This window comes from Polyergus mexicanus, unplaced genomic scaffold, assembly GCF_030449975.1.
Source record: "Polyergus mexicanus isolate NDT 795.1 unplaced genomic scaffold, iyPolMexi1.0 SCAF_4, whole genome shotgun sequence".
NCBI classification, from domain to species: Eukaryota; Metazoa; Arthropoda; class Insecta; order Hymenoptera; family Formicidae; genus Polyergus; species Polyergus mexicanus.
Window position 1 is genome coordinate 5010954 of NW_027223324.1, and position 21119 is coordinate 5032072.

The 21119-nt window shown below is 31.9% G+C and overlaps 5 protein-coding genes across 10 annotated transcripts in view; 2 read left to right on the forward strand and 3 right to left on the reverse strand.

The window, feature by feature from the left end:
* Window positions 1-494: 494 nt before the first annotated feature.
* Fh (frataxin) lies at window positions 495-1490 on the reverse strand. Its single transcript, XM_070293931.1, has 3 exons — window positions 1113-1490; window positions 889-1009; window positions 495-809 (listed from the first exon to the last, which is right to left on the reverse strand). Exons 1-3 carry the CDS (start codon window positions 1334-1336, stop codon window positions 552-554), a joined length of 603 nt encoding a protein of 200 aa, XP_070150032.1. The 5' UTR covers window positions 1337-1490; the 3' UTR covers window positions 495-551.
* Window positions 1491-2247: 757 nt separating this feature from the next.
* On the forward strand, window positions 2248-7262 carry LOC138932764 (beta-1,3-glucan-binding protein). 2 transcript variants are annotated; one of them, XM_070294904.1, is made up of 8 exons: window positions 2248-2484; window positions 3679-3906; window positions 3992-4140; window positions 4299-4441; window positions 4548-4711; window positions 5201-5571; window positions 6344-6445; window positions 6585-7262. In XM_070294904.1, the coding sequence occupies exons 1-8, from the start codon at window positions 2340-2342 to the stop codon at window positions 6693-6695; spliced, it is 1413 nt and encodes a 470-aa protein (XP_070151005.1). In that variant the 5' UTR covers window positions 2248-2339; the 3' UTR covers window positions 6696-7262. The 2 variants fall into 2 exon arrangements, with proteins under 2 accessions (XP_070151005.1, XP_070151004.1); XM_070294903.1 differs by having other exon boundaries at window positions 2249-2484; window positions 3989-4140; window positions 6585-7261.
* A 128-nt stretch (window positions 7263-7390) lies between these two features.
* On the forward strand, window positions 7391-9655 carry LOC138932767 (uncharacterized). The gene is made up of 2 exons (XM_070294907.1): window positions 7391-8296; window positions 8878-9655. Exons 1-2 carry the CDS (start codon window positions 8203-8205, stop codon window positions 9306-9308), a joined length of 525 nt encoding a protein of 174 aa, XP_070151008.1. The 5' UTR covers window positions 7391-8202; the 3' UTR covers window positions 9309-9655.
* Mrps10 (mitochondrial ribosomal protein S10) lies at window positions 8692-10783 on the reverse strand. Its single transcript, XM_070294906.1, has 5 exons — window positions 10517-10783; window positions 10251-10433; window positions 10043-10170; window positions 9753-9954; window positions 8692-9647 (listed from the first exon to the last, which is right to left on the reverse strand). Exons 1-5 carry the CDS (start codon window positions 10529-10531, stop codon window positions 9597-9599), a joined length of 579 nt encoding a protein of 192 aa, XP_070151007.1. The 5' UTR covers window positions 10532-10783; the 3' UTR covers window positions 8692-9596.
* A 193-nt stretch (window positions 10784-10976) lies between these two features.
* Window positions 10977-21119, reverse strand: part of LOC138932763 (uncharacterized) — a 126918-nt gene continuing 116775 nt past the window's right edge. For 2 of the 5 annotated variants that reach the window (XM_070294901.1, XM_070294902.1), the window contains exons 3-11: window positions 19286-19455; window positions 18685-19031; window positions 18378-18567; window positions 17458-17621; window positions 15336-15628; window positions 15034-15259; window positions 14655-14859; window positions 13942-14490; window positions 10978-13849 (exon numbers count right to left, since the gene is read on the reverse strand). In XM_070294901.1, the coding sequence (XP_070151002.1) occupies window positions 11673-13849; window positions 13942-14490; window positions 14655-14859; window positions 15034-15259; window positions 15336-15628; window positions 17458-17621; window positions 18378-18567; window positions 18685-19031; window positions 19286-19436 (4302 nt within the window). In that variant the 5' untranslated portion in view covers window positions 19437-19455 and the 3' untranslated portion in view covers window positions 10978-11672. Of the gene's footprint in view, window positions 13850-13941; window positions 14491-14654; window positions 14860-15033; window positions 15260-15335; window positions 15629-17457; window positions 17622-18377; window positions 18568-18684; window positions 19032-19285; window positions 19456-19768; window positions 19920-21119 lie in introns of those variants that run through there. The other 3 variants (XM_070294898.1, XM_070294900.1, XM_070294897.1) reach the window with 3 other exon arrangements.

Below are 21119 nucleotides of genomic sequence, written 5' to 3' on the forward strand. Positions count from 1 at the left end.
TAACTAAATTATATTATATATTATGTAGTTATATATATATATATATATATATATATATATATATATATATATATATATATATATATATATTGTATATATATATATGTGTTTGTATAAGTAGCTTAAAATCTTTAAAAAAATATAAAAATATTCACAATTAGTATTACATAATAAATGTATCATGCATCTTTCTTAAGATAACTTGCATATTTCAACATTCCCTATGTATGTATTGCAATCTACAGTGTAAATAAGTAACAATAATATATATGTGCCAATACAAAAATTAGATTTGCAATATACAATACGCGATTACTTAATATATTAGAATTACTTACATGAAGATTTTACACTGTAGTATCTATACATATATATACATATATTGTTGAGAAATTTCTTTCACTTATTTTAATATTAGTTTTATATACAATTTTTACATAAATCTAACTTTTAGTAACTTCTACATATAATTATATAAAGATAATTATAGCAGATTCACACCAGCTATCATAATTAAATCTCTATTATTTTTCAGGAAGAAAAATCATCAATCACATATCTTGTTTTTCTCTACCACTAAAGGAACATTTATCAAAGCATGCTTGATTTTTCACAATTGCTGGTATCTCATTATTTAATAGTTCATGTAATGTTTTGCCGTCATGTTTGTATATCCATCGACCATTTATAAAATCATAACGTTTTGGTCCTGATTTTGGAGAAGAAAGCCAAATCTGTTTGTTTGGTATTTGGCGATTTATAACATAAGTACCATGTGGCTCACCAAATATTACAGTCAGTACACCATCCTGCATAAAAAATTTTGCAAATGTTATTACATGCACGCACAAATGGCAATTACGGATTCTTTGATTAATATTCGCATACTCCATAAGATACATCTGCATCTGGCAAATGTGCTGCTGCTTCGATTAACTCCTCAAAGTACTCACTTAATGAGTCTAAAGTTTCATCACAGATCTTCTCGTATTGCACAGAGCTAAGTGAGCTAATAAAATTACATAAATAATGAATTTTGATGTTTCAACAATACATGTAAATATTATAGTATTAATTAAAAAAAAAAACATGATTAATGTAAAGATACTCACTATTCTGTCGAATATTTAGTATCCGAACTAAAATTTTTTAAAGACGATTGTAATAAAGTTTGAGGATTTCTCTTCGAAAAATGTATTGAATTAAGGTTAACATAACCTCGAACGTAGCTTTTACATTTGTTCACTTGTACGATACGTTTTTTAATCAAAGTCTTACTTAATAAGCTACAAGATATCCTCGAGATTATGTTGTATCTCGTTACGATAGGCAACATGATAAACAGTCTCTTTGAAGTTTTATCGATTAAACAAATTCTCCGGTTAATACAACGAAATTTTCTAACGTATTTGACACATGTTTACATCCCTGCGTTGGTATATCATCGCGTGCAAAATGTTACTTACTGCGCAAACTCGACAGCATATATTATAAACATAAACAATAAATATTCTTTATTCAAGGCATTTGAATCAAATAATGGTTGTATATAATCCGTTACAATATTACTATTAAAATTAATTAATGTAATTTCATTGAAATTTTACTAAAAAGCAAGATCAGCATTTATTAAAACATAAGACTTTGCTAAAAAAAAAAAAAAAAAAAAAAAAAATCCTGATTCTTGATATTTAATATTTCGAGCTACGGTCGCATGGAGTTTATTTAACGGAATTATCATGCATTCCAATGCAATGCGTGACAGTTCTGTCAAGTGAACTCCGTGCGACCGTAGCTGGAAACATTTTGTCGAATATAATAATAAATTTATCGAGAAAGAAAGGAGACAGACAAATTTAGTTTTCGAGAATAGATATTACTAACAGCATATGTAAGTGTGTATATAAATAATATATGAAATACCGAGAACACAGTATCGAACAATCGTCATTTTATATAATATAAATATAAATATATTTGTATCTGTTTGTATTTTTTTTTTCACAGGCTTTCTCACAGCTGTGCACGACAATATTAATTAATATTCGAAGGTAATGATTTAAACTATCCGGGAATTTTGAATGATTTCATATAATACGATTGGATTCGTCCAGGGAATCCCCAGGACAAACAGTGAAGCATAATTTATACGACTACGACAAATAAAAGAAAGCAAGAAAAGCGAGAGGCAAGGAGGAACACGATAACATGCTTTAGCAGTAGTAAGCGAATCATTCAATGCACGATACGCGCGTACATATATCAGTTTTTCTCTGAATTTCATGCGAATCTGACGTTCAATAAATATCGCGGCTTCAAGAAAATCGATAATCATAAACATGTTTTTCCGCAGAACTGATCTCCCGATACTTCGGCTAACGTTCGCATTAGCATGTATATTCGTGAAACCAGTGTTTTCTTATGTGTTGCCAGATCCGATCTTCGAAGTACTAAAGCCGCAAGGCCTTCGAGTTTCTATACCTGGTAAGTTTGATATCGATTTATAAAACCTTCTTCGAGAGAAGAAAAAAAAATGTAATAATATTAAACATTAAACTTTCCGAGATTAAATAGAAAGAAGTTTCTTACAAGTTCAAATTACAGAGCATCATGTTTAGTTTGTTGCTTAAAAAATTACATTGTAAAAAGATGATTGTCTTAAATTACGTCATCAAAGGCATCTAATTAAATTGTGGAAGAGAAATAATTATTATATACATTTATTGTCAAACTATCATGATGATTTTGTAATGCGGTCATGTAAAAAAGGTTGATTTTATATAATGTAGTGTATGAATGTAATGACGATTATCGCTATAAATTATAAAAATATTGAGTAATTCATTTAACTTCCTAAGAATTTATAAAAAATGCATTTCACACATACACACAGAATTATATAAAATACCGCACATGACTCAATTACGATGCTTTATATAATATGAACGCGCACATATATCGCAATTATCGTCAGTGATGTATATTATCAAAAACATCGCTAGGGTCATGTCAAGTTGAATGTTTATTTCAAGTATCAAATCCATGAGTATTTTACTTGAGAAATATAAACTAATATATATACATTCTATGATTTTTCACGCGTTTTAAACAATATTGACGTTTATTGAAATTATTGAAGTTATTAATGTTATCAATCATTAATTATTAACGTGGATTAGTATATAGATCCGCATTTCAATCATCCACTTTGGGAATTCCCTGGGATAACCAGGACTATTAATAATAAAAAGCGCGTGACTAATATAATAAGCGGTTTTTCTTAGAGTGCTGACGTATCTCATTTTAACGCTGCTTTTTATCACATGTTAGTATCAAACAACTAATGATTATATATATAGTATAATTTCTAAAAGTTTTATATCATAAAAATTAATTCCTTCAATTGTAATGTTGCATTTAATTTTTATATTTTAAACCTTGAGACATATGTTTTATAAAAAAATACATATACATATGTATATGTATATGTTTGTAAAATTGTACAATATAATAAAGAATAAAAGAATAAAGAATAATTAAATAATGAAAATTAGTAAGAATACACACTTATATTATAAACCACGAAATCTAATATGACTTATTTATAAGCTATTTATAAGATTACAATAAAAGAGAGAAATTGTTTTTATATTTATGAATGCGTTATATGATTAATAGATGCATCGGGCTTAAGAATATTTGGTTTCCACGCTAACGTAAATAAGGCAATTCGCGCTAACGAAAACGGCGAAATTGCCGGTAATGTCTATTTAGCGACAAATGGCAACTGGATTTTCGAGGATCCGGAAGTGACTATAAAAAAAAGAGATGTACTTCATTATTGGATTTATGCGCAAGTGGATGGGACTCATTACAAAAACAATGTCACGACGTGGAGGCAGCCCTGTAAGATTATTTACAGCAATTTATATGATTCACGAGTCGATAAAAGTAACGATGTTTTTACGGTAACGATTTGGATTGATAGCAGTGGGAAATCAAGAAATGGGCAGCCAAGAAACTACGGAGAGCTCTACATCAAGAAATGAAACTCCGACAGGTCGGTTATTGCTCGAGGATAATTTCAATTCTTTTAACGCGTCGTTATGGAAACGCGAAATAAAGATACCTTTAAAACCGGTGAGTATATTCTGAAGCCAGGGTTCATTTCAGAATCGCTAAAAGAAAACAGTAAAGCAAAGATGCGTAAGATGAAAGATTGGCACAACACTTGATGCATGTTATATATATTCTCTTTTTTTTTTCATTAAATAAAGATAAAATCTTGTTGAAATTAGGACTATGAGTTCTGCGTATATCACAATGAGAACCATCAGCAGCTTGTGCAAATTGATAATGGCCAATTACTCATAAAGCCGATTATATTAGACGATTTGTACGGCGAGAACGTGACTATGTATGGAAGATTACAACTCAGTAGGTAAATATATATTACACATCACCGACATAAGATCTCTCTTTACTTAATAAAAATTCTCTCTCGCTGTACTCTCTTTCTTTTATTTATAATTTATTCTTTTTTTTAGGTGTACCAGCACGAATTCCGACGAATGTTCGCGGAAGGCATTATCATATAACATTCTCCCACCTATTATATCTGCGCGTCTTACCACCAAAGAACGTTTCGTTTTGCGATACGGAAAAATCGAAATACGTGCGAGGTTTCCTCAGGGCGACTGGCTATATCCAGGTAATTATAAATAATTTGAGATTTTTTGTGTATAATATAATTGAAAAAAGTTCGTATTATATAATATAGAATAAAGCGATGTTTTGTCAAATAGATTTACCACTTTTGTCAATCTGTCAATTTTTTTGCAAAAATATGCAATCAATTTCTTTTAATTTATATATTTTTTGCTAATTGCAAGTTTTTAGAAAGTATTATAAGTAGTAGTAGTATTTGAAATTCTTATTTTTTGGGAGCAATTTTGTGAATCTTTGTTGTTCCTGACACGATCTGAGATAGTTCTTTTCTATTTTCTAAGATAGATTTCTTATATATATATAAAGCAATCAAGGAAGTCTTGAGAGAATCTAATCATAACATCGCATAATCCAACTGTTATAATAAATATTAATAATATTCTATAATATTAATCACTTTATAATGTATATCTCGCTAAACAAAAGTAAAAGAAATAAACAAATCTATATCGTTCTGTTATAATTTTATGAGAAATGTGGCTGGAGCCAAAATATTCTACGTACGGTGCGAATTATGCCAGTGGCCGTGTTCTTTTGGGTATATCGCGGGGCAACGAAAACCTGGTGAATGCTACGAATGTATCGAAAATTTACGATGCCCGAAGATTGGATTTTGGTGTGAGAGTAGGTACGTTTCCTAATATTCGGGAAATACTCGTATCAAAGATACACGAATTCGGACCGCGATGGACGAAGGATTTTCACGTATACACGACCATCTGGACCAGCGACGGTTTCACCTTTTTGGTCGATGGCGAGGAGATCGGCCGAGTGAGACCTGACGAAGAAGGATGGATGAATGGTCCTAACGTAGGCAGGAAAAATGCTCCATTCGATCAAGAGGTAACATCAGTACACATCTTGTTTTATTATTGCTGCACAAGCGCAAATAGTATTCCTGTAAAACAGATGTGCTTATGTAGTGAGGTTCCGAAAAAAAAATTGTTTATACATAATCAAATATAAATTTATATAAATATATATATATAGAATATTTCTATATATATATATATATATATATATATATATATATATATATATATATATCGTTTCTTTCTTTTTTATATTTTGAATTATTCTTCTTGTAAGTTTTTCTATAGAAAACGACGGAGTATATAATATATGTATAGAAAAGAAATAGTGTTAACAAATTTTATAAATTATGCATAAAAAATTTATAAACATTATAAAAATAAAGAATGATCTAATTAATAATAATAGAGAAACAAAAAAAAAGAGAGAAACAAAAATAATTTTGAAGAGACCATAACTATAACCAAAACAATTGTAATTCAAACCTGTTTCGGCTCTTTTCATTGATCAAGAAACCGAAATTGTTATTATTATATGAATGGCCTTAACCATGACCGAATCGGAATATCATTTTAATCCGGTTCCTGAGATGTGACCCTGTAGTAAACAAATGTTGTAATCTTCCTACGAAAATATTTATGATCATGTTCGTTTTATCTTATATTGTGAGCACACAAATTAATTTTATATATAATATATACTGAATAATATATAATATATATATATATATACACACGCACATAACATTTGCAAAGATATGCTTTGTAAAAAATTAATGTTTATAATTTTTTTCTTATGATAGTTCTATATTACTCTCGGTGTCGGTGCGGGTGGAGTGCGTGTATTTCCGGATAATACGATCAGTTCTGGATCGCCAAAACCATGGAGCAATCTAGGCGCTAAGGTATAGATCCTTTAATATATTCTCAATGTTACATATAGTTTTTGTTCTTAAAATATATATTTTGTTAAAATAAGAGAGTACGATCGATTTTTGAAATAGCTATACGAAGAATACGTATATTGGTTTTATTCAATTATAGGCATTGTTGAATTTCTGGAACTCTCGAAACGAATGGTTGTCAAGCTGGAGACAAGACGACAGTAAAAAGACTGCTTTTGCTATAGATTACGTGAAAGTGTGGTCTCATTGAATTATTGCGTTTATGCCTATATGTAACTCATTTATTATTCGTATCATCTCTCTTATCATTCTTTTTTTTTCTGTAGCGAATGATCTCTCAGACTTTCTCGAATGACGTATGTACAAGTGGCCATTCGATATCGCTGTGTTAAACATCAATAAAAATTGGCAAGTCGATTATCTTCTGATTCAACCATGACGAAAGATTACAATATTGCCAGCGATATTCTATTCTAATACTCGAGACAAGAGTCTCGCCGCGAGATGTAAAATCCTTTTTGCTCGCATAACGCAATTCAAGAATTTTGTAATTGTAGTGCATTGTTTCTCTGCAAAAGAGAGTGAACGATACTATCCGCGAAAAATCGAAAAGAAATTCAGGGTCGCCCGGAGCTGGTTCTACCTTTAATGCTCCTTCCATTAACCGCTCAGACGATCATCCTCTGATAATATTCCTACATGAATATAAAAATTTCTTAAACGATGTTTACGAAGAACATGTTTCCCATGTTTAGCACAGCAGATTTTCCGAACCAATATCATTATTCATAAATATATTCGCTAATTATAACTCCCCCTATATATATATATATATATATATATATATATATTTTTTTTTAGTATCTCATCTCTCTCTCTTTTTTAACATAAAATTTTTATATATCCTTATACAAAAATAAATAAGTATATCTATTATACTTCTCGTTTAAATCTTATATAGATATAAGAAAAAAATAAAAAAAATAATTCATCATATATATCATATTTCGAAGTTTATATCATTACATCATTGTATGGAATGTAATAACGTAGGTATCTTGTAGAGCTAAAAAATACCGTACTAGATTTGATATATTGTGGCAACTGGCTATCAAGGTCATCTTATGCGAAATCACGCTTGATTTTATTCGGAAATTTCGTTTTCCCAGCGAACATCACCTTGAACGTATACGAGAAACTCAATTCTAAGATCGCTCGCAAAGTCTCGTGCTTTGATGTTGACATAAATATTTTTTTAAACAATGTATAAGGAAACCAGACATAGTAAAAAGAATAATTCAAACGCAATGTGCCGACTTTCGACCTGGTTCATCTTTCAAACCGGTTTACCTCGGAAACAAGAAAAAAAGAGGTATCGTGCGGTCTTTCTTCCGTCTGCTTCGCAGTGTCGTGCTTGATGTGCTCTGTCGGAGAGCCAATTAATTTAACATCTACTACAGTGCGCACGTGTACTTTTACACTATCGTAGCATCTAAGATCTCATCAAAGTCGAACGATCTCATCTTCGGCTTCGATGTCTTGTCCGGTTTCGTTCCCTCTTCTACGGCGAACGAGACTTTTTCTTCGCGAACAGTCGATCGATAGCTCTCGCGGTAGCTACCACGATTTTCTTTCGTAGAGTCGGCATATAAAATTCAAACTGCTTAATTCCCGGTAAAAATTTATTGAATGTTAACTTAGTTTTTCATCACATTTAATTGGTCAATCTGCATCCACTTGTCAAGATCTCGTGATAGATGATGATACTAAAAAAGATGGCTGTTATTTTAATAGTCTTCATTTGGGCCCGTGATTCTTTGGCGGATTATCATCATCGCTCAAGACGCTCAAGTAAGTTTCGAAAGCAAGTAAATATTATAATTATTCGCTATTCGATTAGATATAAAATTATATTGCCGAATTTGTTTAAATTTTTTAAATTAATTTTAAATTAATAATACTAAATATTTTATTTATTTTTTATTTATATTATGATGTATGTACATATATCAGAACAATCTATATATTTTTTCCAAATAAAGTCTGAAAGATTTATCCAAAAAATATCATCAAAAGAGCAAAAATAATCGAAATAATTTCAAAATCTTTTTATGCATCTTCCGGATGTTGCTTAGCTAATATTTGTATGTACATATTTAACATCGATTTATTATCTCTATTGAATATAAGTTTCCATAAAATCATGTACATACATATTCAGCAAAGATGTCATTGAGAATGTTGAAATATAATTTATTGTTGTTACTTACATCATATCAGTTTCTGCATCTCTCAATGCACACGGTTGAATAATTGTAAAACGTGATCAAATGAACATATTGGATTGATTTATAGAACCGGTTCTATATATATATATATAATTATATATAAGAATTAGATAATTAAAAATTTATATGAGAATTTTGTTGCAGTTAACGAATATATACTACACAGATGTACAGCTACTGCGGAATTAATTAGGAAACACAGGAACGGAGAAGGTGTTAATTCGCGTAAAACCGAGGATGATTCGTCCTCTCGGTTGCAAATACAACAGAGAGATCCTGAGATTTTCGTAACAACGGCTCTAACCGACGCTTCTCGATTTGAAACTTCGAGCGGTGTTTATCGACGTATGACTCATATGAGGAAGCACGGTAGTGGACACGCACGTCGAATCACAGGCACATATTTGGAAGATACACCCCTCAGAACCCTCAATATAGACGTACCCCAAGGCAGATCATCGGCCTTCAAGAAAAAGAACCCGTTACCGGAACTTGCGCATGATGTATCGAGCGGAAAAATCGACTCGTCGCCGCGTATAGTAGTTATAAAACCTGTAACTCAACTCTTCCAATGACGCTTGACTTACGCAGTTTGAATTTATTATAAAGATTGGCATAACTCTCGTTACATTTATTTGTAATAATTTAAATAAAATCGTGCTGCACTTTAGATTGCAATCATTTATCCAAAAAATTCCCGCAATTTTTTATGCTATTTTTATCGATAATTTTTAGAGAAATTATTTTTGTCGCGACTAAATATTGAAACATTGTATTATATACATTTGAAGCATATTTTCTTTGTAATCTATATCAGGAAATTATCTACAATATAGGGATATAATATAAACAATTGTTCATAGTTATACTTTACACATTGCGGCTATACTTTCTGGCAACTGTTGTAGTTCAACCTGTAAATAGAAATTTTCAAATAAATAAAATGCAAAAATAAAACATAAGAAAAAATTGGAACATAAAGGAAAATATTGAATCTTTTTAAATTGTAAAATTTTAACCTTGGTCACTTTCATTGCCACTCCCTCTGGTAAATTCCTCTGAAGATATTCTATAAAAGTATCTGCTGTTGATCCGGTTAATTTCAAAAAATCCAAATAGCGATAATATGTTCTGATTTCGTATTGAACTCGATGCTTTTTATGAACATGAGCAGATTTCAGCACCGTCCACCGTTCATGAATAGCTTTACGTGGCGCTAGGCTATAATTATACAAAAGTATATTTTAATTTCATATTGTCTATGTAATTATTTAAATGTTAACCAAAGTCAAATGATCGACGAACTTACTTTCTACATATAGTGATATTTAAATGATTTGCAGCTATCATTGCAAATTTTCCATAGCTCTTTAATACCGCTGGATCATTTCCTCTGACTTCAATCTCGATCTTTTTGTATAACTTATCTGGTGTGCCCTAAAAGAAGAGTAACCCTGTTTTTGTACAAATAGTCAAACAAACCGATACAAAAATAAGATTTTTTTCACAAAATTTACCGTATTCGTCGAAAGTGAGGACGACTGTTCCCTTGTCGAATCTTGCTGCTGTTCATTCTGTTGTATTGATGTTGAATATTTCACAAAGGACGTGTCTCGTAGAAATTTATGCACGAGAACACTGGCATGTTTTGATTCACATTGAATGACATCAATGAGAGTATTCTTGAGCAAGAACGGTATCTAACGAAAAGATTAAATAATACAGGTTACGTTTGATCTACAATCGATTCGAATTAATATCATATCGGTTTTCATCAAAGTACCTTTGTCAGGAACATTTCTTGTCGTTACCGGTTCCTCCAACCTCCAAGGTACACAAACTCCATCTTGGAAAGATGAGGGTGAGTTTCAGCGCCGCTCGTCCTTGGACTTCGATATGAGCGAACTAAAATTGGTCACGTGACAAGAGGTGAAGAGTAGATGCTATATTGAAAACTATGAGGCTTACATATGTAAATTCTTATTCCAGTATTGTAATTAACGTCATAAGAATGAGCCAGATGTTATAGATTACAATTATATTTGATGTTGTATAGTAGCATATAAATATACAAACTGTACTTGTTTTTAAATAGAAATTCTATGTGAAAAGAAAAATATATATATACTCACATTTTACGCTAAAGTACTGTAAATGTATTGTGTGTGAGCATAAATTTCTCATTTCTTTTAATTTTAAAATATTTACAATAGGAAACGCACAAACATTAGCATTATATATATTTTTACATGCTTAATTTATAATACACAATATTTGATAGGAGCAAATTTAATTTTACTACACTGCTATATGTAATTTAGATTATTATATATTTATTAGATTATACATATAATAGAGGCACATACTATATTCTATATTTTAGAATTTTATGTATGACACATAAATTCCAATGCAATTTATTTTTAGAAATACTTCAGTGGGAGATACATTCGGCTGTTATTACATACATATAGATATATCAACTTTGTTTATGCAAAATGATGTATGTACAATGTTTATAAGCATACAGCCTATTTTGTGTCTTTAAAAGTAATACAATCGATTGTTACCCACAGAAAAAGAATGTGATAGAAAAAAAATGTTTAACGAAATAACTTGTTAAAAATAAATTGTATCAGTATAATGAATATCACTTAAAGCAAGAGTGGAAATACAGAAAAGCACTGTTGTCTTTTTCATAAAACCACAATGCAACTCACAATTAAACAGAGACAATTATTCTAACACATATATATAATTTGCATAATCCTATTTAACTCATCAACATGTATTTGTTACTGTAAGAATCCGTAAATTAAACTGTAAATCCAAAAAAAAAAAAATTTTGTTTCTAGATGTCATAATCTGAAATGTTCTCCAGCTAGCTAAAAGTGAAATCTAAATCATTATTAACTCGATGTAACATCAAAATATCTTATTTAACGTCGATCCTTAAACGAATTGGTCATAAAGGGCCGTTGTGATTGTGATGGAAAGTTATAGCTCGATGGCTGCCACGCTGCAACATTATTACCTCCTTGCCAATTGATCGATAATGGTACTTTCTTCGTCACATCGTTCAGAGGTAACCAGCGCGATTCGTTTATGTTGAGATTACCGCTGTTTTGACATGATTGTTTTGCCGGAAAAGCTTGCGATTTGTTTTGCCAACTGTCTTTAGACTTTGTCCACGGATCCCCTTTGTCGGCTTCTCTCGACCAACCGGATGACGAGGCGCCCTGATTATCGAGATTCATCCATCTTTCCTTCAACCCGAGATTACTCTCGTCACCCCAGGGATCTCGTGCGTCTTCCGGCAAATCATTCCAATCGTCTTTGTCTCCTTGATTCCAGGAGTCGTTAGATTGTTCCCATGACGATCGCGACTTGTCCGTATTCATCCAAGGCTCCTTGCCGCGACCACCCAAACTTTCCTTGCGATTCCAATTTTCGCCGCCAATTCCCGACCTGGAGGAACCGGACCATCTATTGTCCGAAGCCTGCCATTGTTCCTTCATACCAGGTTTCGCGAGTGATTGCTTAGAGCCCCACGAATTTCCGTGAAACGAGGAATTTCTGGCGTCCCAAGACTTTTCTTGGTTAGCCAATTTGCGATATCTATCATTGTCGGACAAAGCTTGCCAGTTTCCGCTCGTTGTCGGTTGCCTCTCGTTACGCCAAACATTCTCAGGTCTATCGTTAATGGATCGTTGCCAGGTGCTACTCTGTTCGATAGCGCCGCGGCTCGGTATGTCCCATTCGTCTCCGAACCTATTCGGTGGCGGACTTTGGCGCCTCGGCGGGGACTGCTGTCGCCTCGGAGACGATGACGCGACACCAGGCATTCGATGCGATGAGAAGCGTCTCATGTTGGGCGAATGATGCCTTGGTGGATGCATCATGTCTCTTGACGGCGACATCATTCTACCGACTGGCGACACGGGTCTTCTGTCTATAGACATTTGATGGTCCATAGGCGATATCGGCCGTCTTATGGGGGATATTGGTCTCCTCATGGGAGACATCTCTCTCGCAGATGAATCATATATTCCTATCGGCGACATTTGTCGTCTCGGTGGAGACAACTGTACTCTCGGCGGCGACATATGACGTCGTATGGGTGACATCGGTCGACTGGTCATAGATCTTGGCGGTCTTGGCGGTGTCATTGCCCGTCTCGGCGGAGACATAGCTCGGTTAAGCGGTGAGAACGGACGTCTCGGTGACGTTACTTGGAGTCTACCACCGGACGATGCCACGTGCCTTAACGGCGATGCTGGCCGTCTCGGAGGAGAGTATTCGCGGTGTGAAGGAGAATTGCGTGTTTCGTATGACCTATCCGGAGGAAGATGTCTCCTAGGCGGCGAACATGGGCGTCTCGGTGGCGATAATAATGGACGCTTCGGTGAAAATTTATTCGACGGTGATGTTCGATGTCTAAATGATAAATCCTGTCTCTTCATCGGGGAAGCTACCGGCTTCCTTATAGATCCCGCGTCGTTCCACCGATTTTTATCGAAATTTTTGTTCCTATTCCAAGAATTATCTTGATTTTGTTGCCTACCTCTATTGTCAGACGATTTTGTCGACATCGGCATCACTATATCCGGTTCCAGCGGTGCCAAATTGTGATATTTCTTGAATTTCGGTTTAGCATCCTCAGTTTCTAAATATTCCTTGTTCGCCGCCGTGATAACGATATCCTGAGCACGAGTTTCTTGTACAAATCGACCTTTCAATAGCGGATCATCATCAAGATCCTTTTTTATCTGAATCTGATCGGTTTCAGGTGGCGCGATGCGATCCCACACTGAACGTGGCAATTGATTCTGAAGCTTATTGGTCTGATCGAGAACCAAACTCAAGACATTTTTTATTTCTTTAGCTGTCGTTGGGTCAACTGTAGGAGATGGACCGCTTAATTTCTCTTTCGCTGCTTCGAGAATTTCTCGACTCTGATTCACCTTTTGTATTAAGTCTGCATCAATACGATTACTCGACAATTTTTTCCTTAAATCGATTTGTTCTTTATTCTCTTTGATCTTTTTCTCGAATAATGGATTAATGCGAAGTGCCGAGTTTTCACAGAGCCAATTCTTTTTCTTAGCAGTAACATCTGGTTAATAAAAAAAAAAAAATGTATATATTACAGAGGTATATTTAATAATCTCGTATAATGTTTAATTAGATTTATATTATTAAACTTACCCTGCTGCCATGATTTAAATCCAGGTTTTTCGAATTTCTTCGACACTTTTTTAGATATTTCTATTATCTCGGGTGAATGGTCTCGTTTCAATTTTATTTTACCCTTTACCGGTGAACTTGAACCGCTTTTCGTAAAAGCTGTCTTTTTTGCGAGTAAAAGTTTGGATTTTTTCGCAAGTTCGGCTTTCGCTAATGGATTCTTCCTTAATTGTACATCAGAACTTTCAGTTCCATCATTATTAATTATTCTCTCCAATTCCTTAGTATTATTCAATGATTTACTTTCCTCCTCCAACATTTTAAGGAACCACGGCTGTGTGAGTCTATGCATGTATCTACGTTCCATTAGTATAACTGCATCGAAATGGGGCCCGTTGGGCAATGTGTCGACAACGCATGCACGAATTGGCATAAACGGATGACCAAGATCACCTTCTATAGGCCGTGCAAGTTCTAATATTGCTCGGACTGATTGTTTTGTCAATGGGGTCACCATTACGATACGTCGTAGAGACGTGATTTTTCGTAAAGCTGTCATTACTTCAATGGCTAAAAGATATCACAACTTTAGAGTTTTATTATTGAAGAATACGTTGTAACCGGAACGCGTGCTAAATTTTAATCGTTATTGATTGATCGCCAATAATATTAAAATATTAAAAAGAAAAAAAATGGAAAAAAAAATCAAATCAAATCAAATCGAGTTTGCATACCTCTACCCATATTGGTGTTTGCGTTGATTATGCTGTAAGTCACGCGGTTTTTGTTGTGTAAGTCACGCGCAGCATTTATCTTATTCACAATTTCGAACGGAGATCCCATTATGAAAGATACATTATATATTTTGTTCAAATTGCAAGTCACTTCAGCTTCTTCTACCTCCGAAGGTGAATCAATTCCTATCACTTCTCGACATTTCTGTTATAATGATAATACATTAATTGTTCTATTAATTTAGTTTAATGTTGCGCGTTTATATAGATGTGTGATACTTTGACATTAGAATAATACATCATACTGTATCATTTGATTTGCTTAATAATGCGTTCGCGCTTACAAGCATATCTTGTCACAAGTTGCACATGTACTTACAGATGCTATTGTAAGTCCAATCACACCAATTCCACAACCGACTTCAAGTACAGTTGTTCTTGGCGTCGGTTTAAGCATATCAGCGACTGTTTTAGCTACATTCCACGCACCAGCAGCATTAGACCAAAAATTCGTCTTTGGCGTAAGCCGCAGTTTTAAATCACCCACGATTTCATCTAGAGCCTCTGCTCCCACTAAGAACGTAGTAACAGCTTTATCATCGTATCTGAAACGAATGCAGTGAGATATGCAGTTTTCTGCTGCTTTAGAAACTGAGCTTCTTCATTTCATCAGATTCTTACTTGTTTATCGATTTGCAATAAAGGGATTTGACATTACAATTCTTTCCCGAACCAGATTCATACATTTGCTTCAAACGATCCATGGTGTTGCGATTAATATTCTTTCCAGTTGCAAAGAGCATGAGCTCATCCTTGTTATTGCAACGTACTAATAACCACGACCACTGTTGTTTTTTATCCTGCACTGGATCTTTCTTTATATTAATATCCATAGATGTGTCATCTGATGGATTCTCATTAAAAGTTATTGCGTCTTGACTTGGTATAGTTGTTTGAAGAAAATCTTCAAATATCTGTATATCAATAATCATTGATATATCAATTACAATAATTTTATGTAGATTTAATTATATCTAACTGATATTGTTATTGCACACATTCAGGTTTATATATATATATATATATATATATATATATATATATATGTATATGTATATGTATATAAACCATATATTAGAATAATCATATAGCAAAAACATATCAATTATTATAATTATTATTATTATAAGCAATAAATTATTATATTACACTTTAATCACTTTGTTATTAGTCTATTTTACAAATTTATTTTATAAATTGATAAACTCTTATATATTTATGTGCCTATATATGAATTTAATTTTCGATTGAATATATGATCTGTAGATAGTCTAAAAATATATGAACTCATTCTATTTCCATTGCTTTATATAATTAAACTCATTTGTATGTGCATTCTGTTCACTGCTCATATCATTGTAGAGTCTCGCATTTAAACCATAATGAAGTTGCATGTACGGTCAATTATTTGTATCCGTAAAATTATTGAAAACAAACATTGTTCTTATTATAAAGTTTCCTTTCAATTCAAATTTTTATTCTGATAATTATATATGCAGAATATAAATGTTGTTGTACGCTGTTTTTTACTTGTTTTCTCACTCTGAGGTAGTCATATGTAAGCATTGTGATAAATATATGTAGTTACAGAGCAGCGCTTACTGGCATTTGATTCGTAAAACGAATAATAATACAATGCAAATTTCATCATGATACTAGGCTTTCTATTTTGCATATTCTTTGTAAATGGCTGTATACTCAATTGAATATTCAAGTATCAAACGTTACTTGCATCATAGTATAAATAATTCTGGGTATTAATATGTGCAATATGCACGTCAGTTTATTAGGTCAGTTATTATCATTTTTCTTTCTCTTTTCTTCCAAAAAATCGTTCATGCCTATAGCATGTAAAAGTGTATCGGAAGACATGCAATATCCAATATTATGCTTTGTAATGATGATAATGTACTGTTTATTATATTGCACACACGGCAATATAATACAGATGCACTTTTTTTATTAAGATATTTATAATTTTTGTATATAATTTTCTTCATGTGAAGAGAATGTTGTATTATATCTTCAGTGATGAAAATTTTTATCAAGTTTATTCATTACATTATATCACAATTTAAAAATTAATTCTTTATAATCTTGTTGGAATCTTGTATGTATGTATGTATCTTATGTATATATCTTATGTACATATGTATATAATTAATTACATACATATTTTTCACTTTTTTCTTTTTTCTATTCTTCTTTCTGTGTTATTAATCCTGTTGCGATATTAGCAACATCTGGATTTTGAATGCAATCAGTCTATTATATGCAATGGCAACTTCCAGGAGAGACTTTATTAATCTCTATAGGATTAATCTTGTAGTATATTATCTTAGAAATATATTTTATTATAAATTTGTTTTTGTCGTGTTTTTTTATTATAAATGTTTGATAACATTAAATACTTGTCTCCTTTTTCACAAGACAGTATTTTTTTTTTATTACAGTTGTATATACGTTAGATGTATGTTAAATATAGAAATATTTTTTATATTTTGCAAAAACTTGCATATATCTATGATTATTGTCATAATTAAATTCGAATCTTATTCAATCTTTACAAAATAAGAAATGTTCATAAATGCATATATACAATCTTGAGAATTAAAAATGTTATGTACTAAACTGCATTATCCATGCATCAAAAATATAAATTGATGAAAAAGTTCGTTTACTTTTTATCAATATAAAAGCTATATATATAAAGAAAAAAACGAACTGTTTCTAATAAATTTACCTTGACAGCATTTAATACAAATGATGGAAATTCCGCCAAATTATCAGTATTAACACCTCCTGCTCCCATTGGTTCAAGACGCCAGACTACTTTGAAACATTTTTTATTAGAAGAACCTGGATTGTCCTCTTCCTTTATAGGGATCGGTATATGTTTCTTACTACCTGAACATACCATCCATACATATGTACACATATATACATTATGCATTATTTATTATATTTGTTTGTAGATATATAACATCAAATATTGTATCTTTCACAATAATCTTCTTAATTAAAAGATTAGACATTAAAAGAGAAAACATAAGTTCTTTTCATTGTATTTTTAAAGATATTAATTATTTTTTTATTATCCTAAATAATGTTATAACTTTTAAATAAAATATGTGAAAACTCTTTCTATCTCTCTTAATTGTGCATCAAAGATATAATAAACATATATGAAACCGACACTAAATTGAAGCAAAATTTCTAAAAATGTACCAAACAATTTTAGAAAGAGATATTTGTTTCTTAAACCACACACACACACACACATAGTATATCAAATTTCTATTAAAATCCATGATTGTATTTGAGTTAATAGGTTATACACAAAAAAGAAAATGTTACCTCTCTTTCTACAGGTATAAATCATAATTAAAAAAATAATAAGGAGCAGACAGATATATTTTATTAGACAGTATAAAAATTATTATTATTATTATTATTATTGTCTCTAAAAAGTTTTATTATCATAATACTCCCTCAATAGAGATGTGAATATATATAATATATATAGTCAAAAAACTAATTAAATGACTATTGGTAAATATACAAGTAGTTTGATATTTATACTGTACATGTTTTTAAGAAATAAATGAAATAAAGTATAAAATATATCAAGCTTTTTAAAATATTAACTTTTTCTATACTCACATAGAAACTTCCAACGATTGGTGTGCGGATTAATTAATGAACAACGTCGAGGCGGAGCTATCTTACATATAGGAGATCTCTCTATCCTCTCTATCCTTTCCAGCCATTTCTCATAATGTGGATAAGAAACTGATAATACTCGCGCTAATTTCGACAATCTCTCTTTCAGAAGTGCACCTTTCTCCGCAATCTAAGAAATTTAATTTTGATATAACTTACAGCATCTTTTTATACAATTTTTAACTGATTCGGTTAAAAAAAAAAAAAAAAAAAAAAAAAAAAAAAAAAAAATTATACACAATATTACCTTTTCTTCATACCACTTTTGCTCCGTAGGTTCATCATCAATCACTGTTATTTCTTCTTTATCTTGCTCTTGCTCATCTCTTTCTATCGCAAGAGAAGATTGCGTAATTTCTTTCATTGACTGATCTATACCAAAGGTTTCAGGATCCAATTCAATATTTTCTATTACATCCAGATGATGCATCACATCTTCATCTGTCACTTCCTTCTGCGTATCCAGCTGATCTAAGCTGATATCAGCAGTAAAATCAATAGAATCATTGTGTAATGGATTAAGTAATCCCTGATCGCATTCCACGTCCATTGGAATTGGTTTATCCATGTCGTTATTGCAAGAATTTATACTATCTGCAATGGAATACAATAATAATTTTACAATATAAGCAAGAAATATATTAATTAATAATAATGTCACAAATATTGTTTGATTATTAATTTTCATTCGATAAAATGTGAGTGATCAATTATTATAGAACACTTCTCAAAATTTTACGCAAATTACAAATCCCAATAATACAATATATCCATATGCTTGGTGATATAAAATCAGCTATTAATTATCAGAAAAATTTTATATATAAGACTTTAATTGCGTATCATACCATTATTAATCTTAGGATCTTGTTGTTGCGTGGTACTGTCTGACTTTGGGCAGGCCTTCTCGACATCTTCTAACACCTGAGCATTATCAGCTGTTTCAGGCGTCTTCTTTCCTTTGCATTCGTCTATTATCTCGTGCTCCTCTTTGTTCATGACTATCCCAATAAGTCGTCTGTAAAGACAAACTACGTGTATATAACAGAGTACAAAGCGATTATATCATCGAAATAAATCTCAATCGATAAGCATTTCTCGAATAATCTTATCAGGTTAAAATCCGCGCAATATTATATTAAAGCCTCAATGAATGATGGTCGGATTTAACTTGCGCTGAGGTAAGGAACTCCAGAATAAAATGACATCCGCGAGTAAATTTTTATCGCCTTGCGATATCAACAACCATGTAAATGACGTAATACAATGACTCGCGATAGGATAATCGCCGTCGTAATGTATCAGTTATCAATAGCAATAGGTCAACGTACATTTGTGCGATTTCGGTTGTTTATGAGACCAACGTGCTTCGATTCTTACCGTACGTACGTTGCCTTTGTCTATGAAAACGAACGTCAAAACAAGATCGCTCTCACACTACGATCTGCGAGCTTGCCTCTCTCTGGCTGCTCGTTCTCGTGTTCTCGTATCCATAGACGCAGGATATATAATATATAGACACATAAACTGCCCGTGAGATAGAGACATAAGGCGCGTTCCACTTAACGACCGCAACGCTCGCGAGTATCATCTGTCTTTGTTTAACTTTCGGTGAACAACAAGGATAAAATTATACCGTGAGCGTTGCGATCGTTAAGTGGAACGCGCCCATAGTAAGGCAACAAAGGAGACAGCGATATTTAGCGAGCCAATCAGATATAGGAGTGTCTTCTTCTTCTTCTTCTTCTTTAGAAAAAGATAGCATATTGGCTAAATACTCCAATAATTCATATATAACTATTATTTGTATATCCTAGAAAACGAATAGTACGAGATACGAATGAATACGAATGATTCTAAATCACTCGATGCGTTTTTAGAAATGTCACTTGACGTTGAGATAACTTTAATTGAGAATTAATTTCAAGTCAAATTCAATTGAATTATGCGCGGATAAGAATGTCAAATGTTGCCAAAATAACTTCTAAATTGTAAGCCTGATATTACATCTATCATAAGAGTTTGTCAAACGTATCGATTGGCAACTGGATAGGGAATTTCTAGTGTTTTTTTTTTTTTTTTTTTTTGCAACTGCAACCATCGCCGTACGTACGATAAAACTCTTATATAGATATACAAACACCTAAATCATTATATTAAACATCTATCAATGTTAAGAGAATTTTGTATAAATTTTTATAAATCATATCAAAAAAATTCATATCATTTAATATCTCCCTCTTTTTATAGATTCGAAAAATTATGCATATTAATTATAGTATTTAATGCAAATTTGCATAAATAAAAAATAACTATTTATATCCAGATAATTTAGATTCTATTTAGATTATATTCTAAATCAATGTTGTATTATTTCTCAGGCAGTAGTGATAATACTAAAGTATTATAAAGCTTATGTTGTGTGTGTGTGTGTGTGTGAATTTCGTTTCAAATCTTCAAAATTTTATTTCTTCTTTTTTAAATCCTGACAAAAAAGAAAGGATTATTTTTTAGAGAAAAATGCTTTTAATAATTTTCAATCTTTTATATCATATACAATTGTATTGTATTATAATATTTTATAATAGCCGTTTTTATTATAATATTATTTCTCTCTCTCTCTCTCCTTTTCTCCCTTTCTCTCTCTCTCTTTCAAGTAATAATAATTTTGATAAAATATTC